The 16,428-nt window shown below is 37.0% G+C and overlaps 1 protein-coding gene across 1 annotated transcript in view; it reads right to left on the bottom strand.

Moving 5' to 3' along the window:
- Ten-m (teneurin transmembrane protein Ten-m) overlaps nucleotides 1–1,882 on the bottom strand; it is a 624,351-nt gene extending 622,469 nt beyond the window's left edge. The window contains exon 1 of the mRNA XM_074111143.1: nucleotides 1,819–1,882. Within this exon, the coding sequence (XP_073967244.1) occupies nucleotides 1,819–1,834 (16 nt within the window). The 5' untranslated portion in view covers nucleotides 1,835–1,882. The remainder of the gene's footprint in view (nucleotides 1–1,818) is intronic.
- Nucleotides 1,883–16,428: the final 14,546 nt, after the last annotated feature.

Below are 16,428 nucleotides of genomic sequence, written 5' to 3' on the forward strand. Positions count from 1 at the left end.
TCCTTCACGCTGAAACGGCTGGACGGATTTGGATGGAATTTGGTATGTAGATAGCTGGACATCTGGAATAATCATATATTACTTTTTATTCCAATATTCCCACGAAATAGGGATAAAATCTCGAAACAACCACTGGGCTTAAGGTCATGAAATTTGTCACGATTTTTTTTAATGTAACGTCAACGAAAACCACGATTAAATTTTCTGGAGTTCCCACGGGAATTTTAAAAAATCCCGAAATTTCAATTCAGTTTCTGGATCTAATGATTTGCGTGTGCAAAGTCGCGGGTAAACACTAGTAATGCTATAAATTTTTATTTTTATGGTCGTTCAATTTGCTAAAGTGATTTCCAATAGTAAAAGTTAAGCAATACCTTGTTAGCAGCTGAATTGATATAAATCGAAAACAGTTTGATTTGATCGTAGAAATCAATCATTTAAATTCTTTTAAAGCACTTTCAAAAAAATTACAGACACCGAAAGGAGCTGGCAGCTTCCTCGCACGTATCAGCATTGCCACACGGGGAATACTTTTATACATTTATTTCTAGTTTTAGTTTAGTTATTATAGTTCCCTTATATATTATGTATCTAGTTCAATTTTTTTATACTTTAATACTTTAGCACTAACTACATTCTTTTATTTTATCAAATCATCATCATCATCATCCCAGCCTATATACGTCCCACTGCTAGGCACAGGCCTCCTCTCAGAACAAGAGGGCTTGGGCTATAGTTCCCACGCGGGCTCAGTGCGGATTGGGAACTTCACACGCACCATTGAATTGCTTCGCAGGTTTGTGCAGGTTTCCTCACGATGTTTTCCTTCACCGCAAAGCTCAAATTTTATCAAATATCCCGGGTTATATCGTAAAAACCTGAAAACACAACAAATAAGATAACATTTATAATTTTCTAAATGAAATAAAAGAAAACAGTAACATTTATATTTCTCCATAATTTTTTTTTCATCATGACTGTTTCTCGATACGGATACTACGGATATTTAAAGTGAAACCCAATCAGTCATTTTAGTTATTTTATTTGATTGTGCATTTAATTCTTCGTATAGCAAGTATTTGCCAAAACCCCACTTCAAACTTACTGCCAAGCCAAGGAAGAATATCTACCAGTGCTCACAGGGCTAACTTCTCCCTCTAATTGCGACAATGTACCGCCCCGATCGAGTGTAACCAACCAAATCGTCTGCCGACGCGTAGTATGCACATGCTATTTGCAAGCACCGTGCTTTTGCCTGCTACCCTGTTTGTCACTGTCTCTAGAGAAGAAAGCTGAAGTTTTGGTTTATTTTATAAGATTTCGTACTAAAAAAGAACCTTTATAGCATCAGTTGGTTGTTTATAGCTGTCTGTCTGTCACGATCTTTTTTTTGTAAACGGCGGTTTCAACCTAAAATTGACATCAAATTGAAAGACCTGTTAAGTCTTTGTCATAAAAAAATATTTTCTTAGAAATATCGCATAAGTAAATGAATACAAATGAATCCAACTCGCACTTAGTGGCATTTGTTTAATTAATTTAGTGATCGATACTATCGATTTTTTGTTCTTATTTATTTAAAACACTACCTAATAATTTTGTTTTTACATTTTGTATGGTTTGATATCAACAATAGTTAATGATTAAACTATAGCTGAAGTTAAAACAGTACAATAGGAAACATGTCCCAATGCTCGACATACTAATGTCCAATAGATGACACCCTGCCAGCAACTAGGACAGTGACGAACACTGGTACGTTTAAATTTTTAATTTACAGAAATTTCTTGGTTTAATGCAGTGTAAATGTAAGCTTACCTTGAGTATATTGCATGCTATTAGAACCCAAATGATGCCATCAGCGCTGCCACTTGCACAATCACTCAGAATCACTCACCTGAAACAATAAAAAATAAATAATTGTCTACTGCTGTCAAACAGGAAAGAAGTACATTTTTTTATTTGTTCAAATTATCTCTCCATTGTTTGACGAACTGAGTTGGGAAAGATTTTTTTTAAATATCGACGATAGGAAGAAGGGGCTGCTTTTTAACATTTGGGTTAGCGAACTAAAAATATACAATATATCACCTAGCTAGCAGTTAAAAAGTTATAATATACCCTATTTTAAGCTGACAGTAGTGACAGGTCAACGACCCGCAAACTTCCTCAGCAAAACAGCTGAAATGCGTCAAAACTGGCTCGTTACGTCCCATCACAGGTGCAAAGCCTGCCAGGCCGTTATGCTTTAGCTGGACTATATTAGTAGTGCTGTCCGTTAATTAAGGATGTTATGTCGATAGTTTTGTTTTTTCTATAAAACGGCTGCTTGCTTGGAATTTGTGTTTTATTAACATTTTAGTTCGTCACGACTAGCAAATCGAAATATTATTGTCTTCTGGTATGAGTGGTGAAATATGATGAAATATTAAATGTAATTTTATGTGAGGAAATTGTCGACGTTACCGTGAATTTTGCAGAGCACCATTGACCAACGGTATTTGCTGACCATCAGATGACCGGGTTTGCTTGTCTATTTTGCTATAAAAACATAGAAGTGAAACGATTTCTTGTGCACAAATTTAAGCCCGCAAAATGATATAATAACAAATGGAGAGGCCAAAAAATCCAAACCTTCATTAATAACGTTTGTAAGTGCTTGAAACAACAACGAAACGTAATCCAACAGGGTGTGTATCTACTAACATACTTTTTAAAAAGTCATATTTAATGGTAATGTTTATTATAATGTGTAACCGTTGAAACCGTTAACTATTCGGAAAAAAATATATGGTTATCTTGGGAAACTCTATACGTTACGCTGGGTTTGGTTTTATCAATTCTGAATAATTCATGTATTTCAAGAAAAAAGAGTTCTGACAAACAATGCATTATGACAAACATTACATTATGACTTTAACAATTAGGCGAGCAGACTGATATGGACGTAATCTAACAGCTTCAGCCGCAATGTGTGTGTTTAAAGCAATCGACATGACATCGGCACTTGCTGGCAAGCTCACAAACAAACAGGTGTCCCGGGCCAAGCGGAACGCATAAATATAGCAAAACACAAAGTTATCGATGCCACTAAGCCGCCTTTATTGACTGCTTGCACATCCCTAGCAAAACGGCACAACGCGCGTTAGAACCAAACGATTCCGAACTCTGCTGGGTAAGCAATAAAGTTAACATTATGGAAGTGCTTTATCAGTGTTGTTACGTTTATTGTCGATGAAATTCGGTTTTGCAATAATGACACCATGACAGGCACAGTGTGCACAAAGTGCGTTTTGTATCGTTAATCGATACTTTGATATTGAATCTGAATACAAACTGCCTTTAAGTATGCGGGGCGTGATCTGCCAGGCTGCCGCGATAATCTGAGCCGAAGACTCCGAATGGAGACAGTTTTAAATGAAATTTGAATAGGCTAGCCAATCACGTCATGATAATGTTTTTTTTTCAAGTCTATGTTTCTAAAACGTTATCTTGAGTCCATATACGAATTGATATATTGCAAGTCATGACGTAAATACTAATGGTTAGGTTTAACGGTTTTTACCCGACTGCGAAGAACGCGACGCGTATGTCTGTATGTATGTATGTCTACTCCTATGTCCTCTCGTAACTACTCAACGGCTGAACCGATTTTGATAAATAATACGTCATTGGATTTGTCTTAATGACGCAAGTGACACTGGTTACATGAAATTCTTAAAAAAATCAAAATGACGGATTTTTGGCGCCAAATTGTAAGTTTCCAAAAAATGTTTTTATTCAAACCTATCGAGTGGGGTATCAAATGAAAGCTAATAATTATCCTATCCTAAAAATACATGGGTTATAACCGTTTTAAAATACTATTTTCACAGAAAAGTGTGAAATAAAACAATAAATTGAAAAAATCAAAAACCCCGACTGCCTTAAAAAATACTAAAAAGAAGAAAACAAGTCTAGTGGGCTAGAACTTTGTTAAGTAGCTAACTTAAAGTTCAACAGTCGGGACCCATTTAAATCGTGACGCTCAAAAATTCGGGCGGGGGGTTGCTACTTAACAGAGCTCTAGCCCACTAGACTTATTTTCTTCTTTTTAGTATTTTTTAAGGCAGTCGGGTTTTTGATTTATTAAATTTATTAATGTAGTAACTTTATACTTATCGAATACGTAAGTCGTGATGGCTTAGCGGGTTGGCCTATGGATTTTCAAGCATAAGGGTCAAGGGCTCAAATCTAGGCTTGCATCTAAGTTTTTCGAAATTTATGAGTAAAGTTACATTCGATATTTGCCACGAGCTTTACCGTGAAGGAAATACCGTGAAGGAAAACATCTTTAAGGAACCTGCACTCACATGCGAAAAAATAAATTTTACATGCTGTATGTGAAGTTTTGGATCCAATCCCAAACCTCAAAATTCTTAGACTGGGATGACGATGACGACTAAATTTTATAATTATTTAGAGCTACTGAAAAGTAAATTTCTAAGTTCATGTAAAAAGTACGTAAAAGATACTTATTTAAAATATGTTTTCGTAAGAAGATCGTCGATTCTAACATATAAAGTGAGTCCAGTGAACCTAGGTGAGGACTATGTCCAACAGTATTGGGGGAAGCGTATGCCTATTAGTGGACGTCCTATGGCTGATATGATACATGGCCCAAGAAATATAAATTCAGTAATAAGTCTCGCAGTAGGTACATAACCCACTTTAGTTAACTTTTTTTTAGCTGCCGATTTTTTTTTTGGGAGTCCAAATCGCCCTAGTCCAGTTTTTTACCAAAATTATGGACACAGTGGTCCCTCAAACGCTCGGCATCACCGGCCCTTGCCGATCTCCGCAGATATAAGGAGTCGTACGATAAACATCAGCTAACTTCCCATTCTCAAGTACTGCAATCTAATTTAACTTGTTCTTGGTGAAGCGAACTCGGCAAAAATTCATTATTAATGAAACGAACCTCTTAAACGTGGTCACACTAGCAGCGGATGTCGATTAATTGTACAGTAATAAGCGAAAAGCGTAGCGGTTTCTTCTATAAAATAAAAAGAAATAAGAAGTTTTTTCATTTTGATTACTTTTTTGAGATATTGAGCTTTGAAGTGAAAGTCGGGAGTTTTCCAACTTTTTGTTGGTTAGGTTAGTATCCTTCTAATATTATAAATGCGAAAGTTTGTAAGTCTGTTTGTTTGTTTGCTACTCCATCACGTCTAAACCGCCGAACCGATTTCGATGAAATTCGGTATAGTTTTTATCCCGGAAAATTTCTTAGTTCCCGCGGGACAGTGAAAACCGAATTCTACGCAGACTGAGCCGCGGGCAGCGGCTAGTATTTAAATAATATCAATTGAGCTTTTACTTTGCACATACCTTCTCAAATAAAAATATCAGCTCTTGGAATATAAATTACTCGTAAACTTGATGGCTGCGCTACTTATGATATCGTGAGTGGTGTAAATTAAGCAAAGTCTAGTCAAGTAATAATGTAAAATGTCAGTGATTGGTAAAACTTACAATCGTCAAGCCTGTGAGATTCCGGAGTAGCAAACGTGTACGAAAAAGCGATTCGTTGATCGCATTGATGGATAATTTAATAAAGATTGCTGGAAGCTGTTGACTCAAAGCCAATGGCTTTCAAAACCGTGTCATTGCGGATCCTTGGAGAAGGCCTATATCTAGCAGTGACATCTACCTTCTGTTTATGATGATAACCTAATAGACTGGGACATATCGCCTTAAAATAGGCTTCCCTTTTTACAAGCTTTTATTTAGTTTCACCTGTCCCGTTGTCTGTCTGTCTTTAATCAAATCCTGCAAGTTCAATTCGACCAACTTCAAATAGTTTTATTGACTTGAAATTTGATGTACTTATGTAAATTGCGTGACAATACAATAATCTCGTAGTGACATCCTTGTAGTCCGGCCAATATTGTCTCCACAGGACGGAACTTTCAACGTTTAATGGCGTCGACTTCAAATTTGGTATGCAAACGTGGTTACAAGAACAGTCAATAAAAAGTACAGTCAGCAAAAAAAGCTTGTATTAATTTTTTTTTTTAACTTATTTAATTAGCAGTCTCCAAAACGATAACACTGGAAAAAAGTACTCTAATAATAAAATATGTACTCTAATTGGATAAGTTCCCGCTAGCATTGGCACCGTGCCCTTCGCCAGCGTCGCGGACATCGAGCGACGTTCAGAAATCCGATTATAAAATAGACTGTAACATTATAATCGTTTTAGGGGCAAACATATAAACGATCTGTTACAATCCTGCAACGAAATTAAAAAGCTCCGAAACTTGGTCTTCGTTTGGGTAAAATATCAATGTTGGTTTTGAAGGTGCTGGAGGAGACTTTTGATGAGTTCAAAATATATGAACATTTGACACAGATAGATGAACGGACGTGGTGGCCTAGTGGTTTGACCTATCGCCTCTTAAGCAGAGGGTGTGGGTTCAAACCTCGGCCTAGTGGTTTGACCTATCGCCTCTCAAGCAGAGGGTGTGGGTTCAAACCTCGGCTCGCACCTCTGAGTTTTTCGAAATTCATGTGCGGAATTACATTTGAAATTTAACACGAGCTTTGCGGTGAAAGAAAACGTCGTGAGGAAACCTGCACAAGCCTGCGAAGCAATTCAATGGTGCGTGTGAAGTTCCCAATCCGCACTGGGCCCACGTGGGAACTATGGCCCAAGCCCTCTTGTTCTGAGAGGAGGCCTGTGCCGAGTAGTGGGACGGATATAGGCTGGGATGGTATGGAGGAATGGACTGATAGATAGCGACACTACGGGTATAAAATTAGCTGTAGGGAAAGTAGTGCTCGAGTGCATAAAGTGACGAAACACAGGCCCCTAAGGGCACATTTATGACTATTTGTTTTTATCTATAATTTGTGGTTAAGTAGCAATGTGCAAATTAACATTGAAAATACAAACTGAAATATAAATGCACAGAAAAACCAGAAAAATAAGACCATCACTGGGAATCGAACCCAGGTCCTCGGTACCTCGGTTGTCGGTACCGTTGACCATCAGTGGTGTAGCGGTATAGCACGCGGTACGGAATACCGAGGACCTGGGTTCGATTCCCAGTGATGGTCTTATTTTTCTGGTTTTTCTGTGCATCTATATTTCAGTTTGTATTTTCAATTTAGGTTTTACGGGATGACCGTAAAAGTAAAAATTTGGAATTGAAATAAAAAATACAAAAAGATTCCAAAAAACCAATCTCAAATTAACATGTTAAGCCGAGTTTAGACTTGCAAGAAAAATCGTGCAAGTTGCATTACATTGCGGCGCTCGATTGACCACTACAAACTCGTTGGCTTTACGGCCTCGCAATGTAATGCAACTTGCACGATTTTTCTTCCAAGTCTAATCTCGACTTAATTTATGTTTATAATTTATGAATAAACTTTTGATTTTGAACATTTCGGTGGAGACTTAAAACAGTTTTAATTTAAATTCAAACAAGGCCATACTTACTGTTTGAGAAGTGGCACTTCATTATTCGATATTTGTGTTGTTCATAACCTAAGTTCTTAAATTAACTGTTATCATTTCGGTACAAAACCAACTTACAGTTTAATGTTGCCAGTTCAATTATTTTCTGAACGTTTCATTTCACAAAGTATTTATGACCAGAACTACCATTCTACTTAGCATTGCTTCATATTTTCCTGCCTCCTTTTTACCGCATATCAAATATTATTGTCGTACTAGAGAGTGGCTTTTCACTCGAGTTATAAATGTCTGATGAGAACATGTAATATGTGAATTAACAGTAACGAGGGAAGATGGAATCTCTTCTCTAGCGTTTCGCTCTTGGCAGAGGATTTTTAACCTTAATTTTTGCGTCGGGAAAAAAGGAGGTTTCATAATATTAATGCCTTTCTATCTATCTGTCTGTGACATCGTAGCTTTTAAACACATGCACTTATTTCAATGTTTTTATTGTTTTTGAAAGCGTGTTTCGTTGCGGTGGTTCTTATTTCTGTTTGATTAAAATAGCTTCAAATGATTTTGAGATATTAGATTATAACCTTGAAAGGATATCTCGGTAGTTTTTCAACTTCTCCAAGTTGGTTTAGTTATTTAGGCTAGGTTTGTCAAAGAAAAGCACGGTTCCATCTCCGGTTATAACTGTACTATGTTTCATTTAGATAACAATCTTCTCAGTTGCAATCTTAGTTTATAAAGCACTCTATTCCAGCTCTCAGCTCAGACTAAGTAATGAGAAATCTTCTTTAAACTACTGCTTGTATAACCTAGTAACTAAGTGGTTATTCTGCTGAGTACCATAATTTGGTAGTCAAATGCTGAATGTTGCTGAATCGGTGAAGTTTGCGAAAGGATTGCTACTTTAAAGCCCAATTAACCTTACATATTCTAAGAAGACAGGGTGGCCCGGTGGTTTAACCTATGGTAAACAGGATTGTGAGTTCTAACCCGGGGTTACACCTCCGATTTTTAGAAATTCATGTGCAAAATTACAATATACCGATCCAAGACTTAGTCTAGTCTTTCAGTCGGTTGTCTGTGAAAAAAAATCAGGTAATTAACGCTAAACTTAAAATGAATTACAATATGGCTTCACATGACTGCACGTTTTGTATCTATTTGTGTATGTATTAGACTTCTTCGATATTAGAAATCGACGTTTTGAAAACACATTTCGCCCTCTCAGATTTATTTAATACTTACACAAAGATGATAAATTTAATGGAAAATATTTAAACATTTTTACACGTTCAATTTCGTTCGTTATTTTATTTTGAAATTCAGCTAAATTCACGTTTTATTTTGTATCACAGACAATGACATGTCTCCGCAAAACGCACGTTTAAACAAGCAAAGGTAATTCCTCCCGGGGTGATTACTTGATTGATCGTTCGTCATCGTTTAACCCGGCCGCTATTACATGTGTCCTGTTTTTATATGTCATCCTAAAATGTTGTTTTATTGAAGAAAAATAAATTAGGCACGTATTTTGCTGTCAGTAGTACAAAAAAACCAGGCATGTGCGCGTCGGACCCCTTAAATATGTATTTTATTATGTGCTTAGTATGTTGTAATAGCGGCCACAGTTATATAAGTTAATCTGTGAAAATTTAACGGTTCATGAGATACAGCCTGATGACGGACGGACGGACAGTGAAGTCATAGTAATAGGGTTTCCGTTTTTACCCTTTTTTTTTATTCGACTGGATGGCAAACGAGCAAGTGGGTCTCCTGATGGTAAGAGATCACCACCGCCCATAGACAACTGCAACACCAGGGTATTGCAGATGCGTTGCCAACCTAGAGGCCTAAGATGGAATACCTCAAGTGCCAGTTATTTCACCGGCTGTCTTACTCTCCACGCCGAAACACAACAGTGCAAGCACTGCTGCTTCACGGCAGGATTAGCGAGCAAGATGGTGGTAGCAATCCGGGCGGACCTTGCACAAGGTCCTACCACCTGCAACCCTTCCCTCCCTCCCTCCTCCCTCCCTTTGGGTAGGGAACCCTAAAAACTGGGCATGCGCGAGTTGGACACGCGCACAGAGAGTTGCGTTCAAATTTGTAAGTATCTATGACATAGCGTTAGCAGAGCCGCACTCCTAAGTGTGAGATCATTATAGATGGGCAGACATTAACAGATCGACATAAAACATTTTATTGCAGTTTTCTTGTTGATTGTGCTATAAGAGCTACCTTCTATCAAAGGCGTATTATAATTAAAATTAATGATTATATCATGGAGTGGGATATTTGGAAATGATTTCGATCCGCATTGGCGATTCCTTACTTCACATAGCGAATCTAAGACTGTGTTAAAAATGAAGTTTTGTTAATTAAATACTTGTGATGTAAAGATATCATTTAATAATATGGTAAATCTGTTTAAAAACATAATATCTCGTTGATTTTTGTGCCGGATTCATCTCAACAGAGGTTTTTCAGAACCTGTGGTAGATTTTTTTTGACATTCATAAGTGCTTATTTATAGCCTAAATTGAATAAAATAATATTTTGACTTTGACTTTGACTTCTTACCGAATTTCAAGTATCTAGCACAACCGGAAGTACTCTAGGTTTTTCGGTTACGACAATTTGTATGTTAACAACTTTTTATGTTGACTGAGGCGTTTATTTGGTCTTTATCACAAGTGATATCAGACCTTAGCATTTTATTTTAATTTCAGCTTGATATTTACGCGTTCCTAAAAAAGAGTCCTAACAGACGGACAGATATTTGTCTACTACAGAAAAAGTCTAAAAATCATGTTCTCTAACTATCTGCTAAAATATCAGTACAATTTGTAGACACTTTATACAATAATTTAAAAATACAGGATTATTTCCATTCTCACTCCCAAACCGCCCTGAATTAAGAATAAAATTAAAGTTCTTTCCGACCATCAACATGAAGACCGTTCTAGGCTTTCATTCCACCTTGTCTATACACACAGACGAAATAAAAGCGTTAGAACCGTCTGGCGACAGCTTATGTCGTACGGCTTCGTCGCTTCTAATTGTATGTTAGACGTTCCGTTGGATTATCTTTGTCTGAATGTAAGAGTGGGAGGCACACAGGAAGAATTTTGAACAATTTGATTGAGATAGAACTTGCCGTTTATGTGCTAAAATTTTCATACACATTTTTAATCCTAAAGCATTTTTAGTTTAAAATTTTAATGTAAAAGTGGTTATTACATTCGGAGTACAACAATTCACCTATACAATAAAAAAAAGGTTATTTCATACTTTATGTTATACTAAACAATTTTTGATCAAATAATATTAAGCAAAACAATATTGATCAAACAATTTTCGACATTTTAATCATTCTACAAAAATAAAACTCTGGTAAGTATACGAAAAATAGTCACGCCATAACTTGAGAAAACTTTACCGATTAAGTCTATTTTTTAAAGCTATTATTATAATTACGAGGAAAACGTGCTTTTTATTCAGGGATCGTAAAAATGTGAGCAAAATTTATTGAAATGACGTATGATAGCTGGCATTGATCCCTTTTTTACAATGTGGTCTAATTCCAAAACCAGTTTATTAAATCATATTATAACATTTTTGTAAAAAAATACTAATTGATCGTTTGTATATTTGCAAAATAACGTTTGACCTTTGTTTGACTTTCATCATAAATAAACGTTATATAACAAATCTGCCTAATTCTAACACTGCCAGGTGACAGAAGACACTAAGTTTTTAAAATAATAGTGATGGGCAACTATGGTTAGATAAAATTCCGGTAACTTCTAAATAGGGTAAAAATTTAAAACGCAACTAAAACCAAAATCCTTCAAATTAGTGTCTCGAATTCGCCTATTTTATGAAAAAAATAAAATAAAATAAAAACATTGTTTTTTCAGACCAATACCAATTATGACAATGAACACTTCAATGAATTTTGCTCGCATTTTACGAATCCTGTTTTGGTATTACATCACTTTCTACCGGGTGTAATTATGTTCGAACGGAATCATAATTTAAATAAAAAAAGGTAACCGCGCACAAACAAAAGACAAATTGTATCAACAGTATCTAGCCAGTATCTCGGCTCTTCATTCTTAAGTCACAAAGCGGCTCCATCAGGCCATCAATACACAGCTTAACACGAGTACCTATTTTTACTTTACCTTCCCATTATCATGGACCACTTTGCCTAGAACCTATTGAGGGATACATCTAGGCCGACTGTTACACCGAAAGTTTTCGTTTTGGGGCATCTTGCAATGTTTAGATTTAAATAAAAAAAACGATAACTGGATTAGCGGTGACAATGCCTTATATTTTGGCACAATTGAATCCTGAGTTAGCAGATTTTATTAAAAAATGTTTCCTTATGTGTTTATTTCATTTTGTCCATTTAAGACAACAGACAACTTAGCGTTCTGCCTCTCCCAAAACTTTGCTTTTTCTCCTGTCACAAAGTCCAAGTCAAAATAACTTTTTTCAATTTAGTTTAGTGTTTAATAAGCACTTATGGGTGTTAAAAATACTACCACTGGTTCGGAGAAACTTTTGTTAATATTTGAATCAGCCAAGAAATCCAATAAGGTGTTACCTATTTAATGAGTTATGTTGTATACAACCACATTTTTAAAGTGTAGACACGTAAAACAATAGAATGACCTATAAGTCTCAGGTCATATCTAACACGCAAATACTTGCGATCCCATGCACTTAAAGAAAAAGGTGAATGTATTTCTGATTACAAGTTTATTTCCAGTTACAATCCGGTGTGATAGAGCCCCAGGTTCCGCGAGCAAACATGTTGGCAGTAGGTTGTTTGCAGCAGCCTGTCCTGGCTGTTTGTCAAGGCCCGTCTCTTATAACATGTTTTGTTTGCGTGCTCTTAGTCCCGGGCTAAATTAAACGCGGTACTGTTTGGTAATATCGTCTCGTGGGTAATAAATGTGTAAGAAACGGTATTGAACTTTTTGGAGATTGCGATGGATTTACGACTTTTCGAATTTTGAAATTCTATTTTACAACTTAATGTTTTGTATACGGATTTTTAGATAAGTGAGTAGACAGATTTGTAGTAGACATTTGTTAGAGTACTGTGTAAGAGAATCCGAGGTTTGCCACTCTGTGGCAGGGGTTCCGGTAGTATGGTTTGGAGGACATGTCACGTTTATCTTGGCACGAGTCGTTACTTATTTAATTCGCGTGGCTGCTGTGTTGTTTTTATAGTTTAGGCATTTTGGAACTGATTAAAGTTCCATAATAAACAAAGATTAAAAATAAAAAAACTTAACGTTTTCGATTGATTCTACTGTCGCAAGCAAATTAAAATACAATATTTTTAAACGACTGCCCGAAGATGTTTGAAAAATACGAAATTAAATGGTTCAACTCACGATTATATTTCAATATAGCGGTGGCGAAAGAAAATTGACGGGGGATTAACAAAAATAATTGTATTGCAACAACATGGGTATCAAATAAATTGTAATACTTAATTACCCCATTACAAACATTATCATCATATTATCGGCCGTGGGACATCCACTGTTAGACATAGGCCTCCTCTGTACATACTATAATGTCAACATCATCATCAGCCGGAAGACAAACACACACACTGCAGAACAAAGGCCTCCGCCTTAGAACGCCACAATGAACGACAACTCGCCACTTGCATCCATCGGTTTCCCGGACCTCTCACGATGATGTCAGTCCACCTGGTGGGAGGCCTGCCAACGCTTCGTCTTCCGGTTCGTGGTCGCCACTCGAGGACTTTTCTCCGCCAACGGTTATCTGTTCTTCGAGCGATGTGGCCCGCCCATTGCCACTTCAACTTGCATATTTTTCCAGCTATGTCGGTGACTTTAGTTCATCGACAAATTTCCGTATTCCGGTTTCTATCGCGCAAAGAAACTCCAAGCATAGCTCGTTGCGTGTTTATTATATACATTAAACTCAAAACATTTAAGCTACACTTTCCTCAAAAATGTCAAAAAATATAGAATAAAAAGTAAAACTTGACCTCTAAGCTATTAGGTTGTTGAACTCAAAACAAAAGCCGTCAGTTAATCGTTAATATTTACTGCCAGCACTGTTACTGCAATGGCGTTAGTGCGTTAGTCTGTCTTATCCAGGGATTAAACCCATTGTCATCGTTAAATTTTATTGCTCAAACGGACCACTAAAGCGGTATTTATTACGAGCTACATTTCAGCCCGCGGCTTTTCTTACTTGTACAGTCGAACTTAAACAAATGTTTTGTTTACGCGCTTAATGTATTTGATAATGACAATTGAATTTGTGGTACAGACCTGACTCGAACTCAACTAGTTTTACTTTTTATATTTTAAAACATTCATCATCATCATCATCATCATCATCCAAACCTGTATACACCCCACTGCTGGGCACAAGCCTCCTCTAAAGTTGCAAGAAAAATCGTGCAAGTCGCATTACATTGCGGTGCTCGATTGATCACTACTAACTCGTTTGCTTTACGGCCTCGCAATGTAATGCAACTTGCTCAGGCCGTAATTTTCAGGCGGGCCAATTCGAATTAGGAACTTCACACAGACTTGGCTTCGCAGGTTCGCTCGTAGTCAATTTCTCACATGAATTTCGAAAAGCTCAAAGGTAAAAAAAATGTCCCTAGCGGGTATAAGTAAGTTTATAAGCTAGTTTTTAAACTATAAATTCCAACAGCTGTCAACAATCCAACTGCTATATTTGTAAAATCCGATCCGGACCCTTTCGTCTCCGCGAAATTTGGAGCGCGCATGAAATTTAAACACACGCCGAAATAAATGTTCCTGAAACAAATGTTGTCGGCGATTCCTTCTCACGGTGCTGCCTTCTTACGCAGGAGGGCTGGTCTAAGTCATGAGCGGAATACCAAGCCCCCTTAAGTGAAACGTTCGACATGTGAATGTAATCAGCTAATAAGCGCTTTAAAGCTTTATTATATGGAAATAAAAATGAAATAGTAGCTTCCTACCAACCGCTTCCTAGCTGCCGCTGCCATTCGAAGCAACTGGAGGTCTATGGGGAAGGCCTATGTCCAACAACGGACGTCCTATGGCTTAAATGATGATGATGATGACTAGCTTCCTCGGGCAAAGAATTAGCTTAGCTATTCAAAGAGGGCCGTTGCTGGCGTCTTCGAAACCTTGCTTAAGGGGACTCTCTTAAATAAGTTGTTTTAGTTTTTTTCGTTTGTGTAACTCTTTATTGTAAAATACATCAAAAACCCATTCCAATGAAAAAGAGAAGTACGAAGGCAAACTTATGGCATAAAGGGATCTGTGGAGCAATGCAATGGTGTGTGCAAAGTTTTCAATCCGCACTGGAAGCCCTGTCATTCCGAGAGGAGGCCTATGCTCAAGGGAGGGACATTATATAGGCTGCGATGATGCACGACCTACATATATACCTACGCTCACAAAACCCTTTCTTCGGGCAGTTGATTATTTAAAAAAAAATCTATAACAATCTCTTACAGAAATCACGCAACCGTCACCCGCAATCTCTTCTGCCTTCCACCCCCAACTACCTCGAATAAGAGTTGCTATTTTTCCCATCTTAAAGGCTTCTAATATCGCGCCGCCGCGGGCCGGTTGTCATTTGTCTGCTGGCAGTACGCAAACTTTGCCTCACTGTTTGAAAGCACTACATTATACCGTGCCTCTTTATCGTACACGTCTTGGGCAGTTAGGGGATGTTTTTATCGATAAATTTTGAAGTTGATGTTTTCTTACCGATTATGCCCGAAGAAAGGTTATGTTTTTTGAGCGTGTGTTTGTATGTGCGTATATTTATTTGTTCGGCACCCTCTGTGACCTTAGCGGCAGGATGGATTTTAACATTAAGTGGCATTATTAAATTAGTTATAACTGTCAGAGTGACATAGAATATAATAATACCTCAATAAACCGTCCGCAGAAAAATGGAGGTAAAATTACAAAAACATAAATATATGAGTGTAAAAGCTTAATTAGCTCATTCTGAATGAGTATAATATCGATCCCCGGGTGTGACATTTGCCTAAAGAGAGATCTTTCTACTGTGACGTCCACGCTTCATATCACTCTAAGAAAGATGTTGACAGTGTAGTTTTGTTTTAGTTTTTAAGTAATTGCATTTTTAAAGTTAATGAAAGCAAAATCATGATAATGAGATGCAAGTAAATATTAAGGCAGACTGTTTTTTTTGCTTTTAACACCAGAAAAATGGAGTAGCCATTGTACAAAGTCTGAAAAGGAACTAGAAAGGGACAACAAGTACACATGTGTATTGAAACACTTATGCTACAGGATAAGGTTTTAGGATAAAAATACAAAGATGCTGAATTCGATTGCGAATGCCCGCGTGTCAGACAATACGGCGGTTCTGAGACGGAAATCTTGTAAAAAAAATATCCAATTACCTAGCAATTGAATTGACTTAAGTACTCGTAACCTCGCGACAGTCTGGAAAGTTTAAGAGCTCTCCACTGAATCGGTGATCGCAATAATTCGATTTTAAATTAGAATAATTAGCACAAACAGCGTAATTCAGAGTAATTAATTTAGGTTTCGATAGTTGAATGAACTGTGGAAGTTTGAGGGCAGGACGTCTCGATTTGTAATTGATTACGATTTTGATTTATGGTTAGAGATAACTGTTTGGAACTAATGGTTTATTGTCGGGCATTAGTCAATCGCAGACAATTATGGCTTCTTGTGGAACAGGTTAGAAAATTTCAGTTTTATTAAACTTTTCAAACTTCACTCGTTTTTTAGGGTTCCGGAGCCAAAATGGCAAAAACCCTTATAGTTTCGCCACGCGGGACAATCAATGCTAGAAAGCTGTAATTTAACACGAATAAATATGTAAGCTATGCCGACAAAACGGTACAATTAAAAATTGTATAAAAAAAATTTTTAGTGTACCTCCCATAGACGTAAAGTGGG

This window comes from Choristoneura fumiferana, chromosome 2 (genome assembly GCF_025370935.1).
Source record: "Choristoneura fumiferana chromosome 2, NRCan_CFum_1, whole genome shotgun sequence".
NCBI classification, from domain to species: Eukaryota; Metazoa; Arthropoda; class Insecta; order Lepidoptera; family Tortricidae; genus Choristoneura; species Choristoneura fumiferana.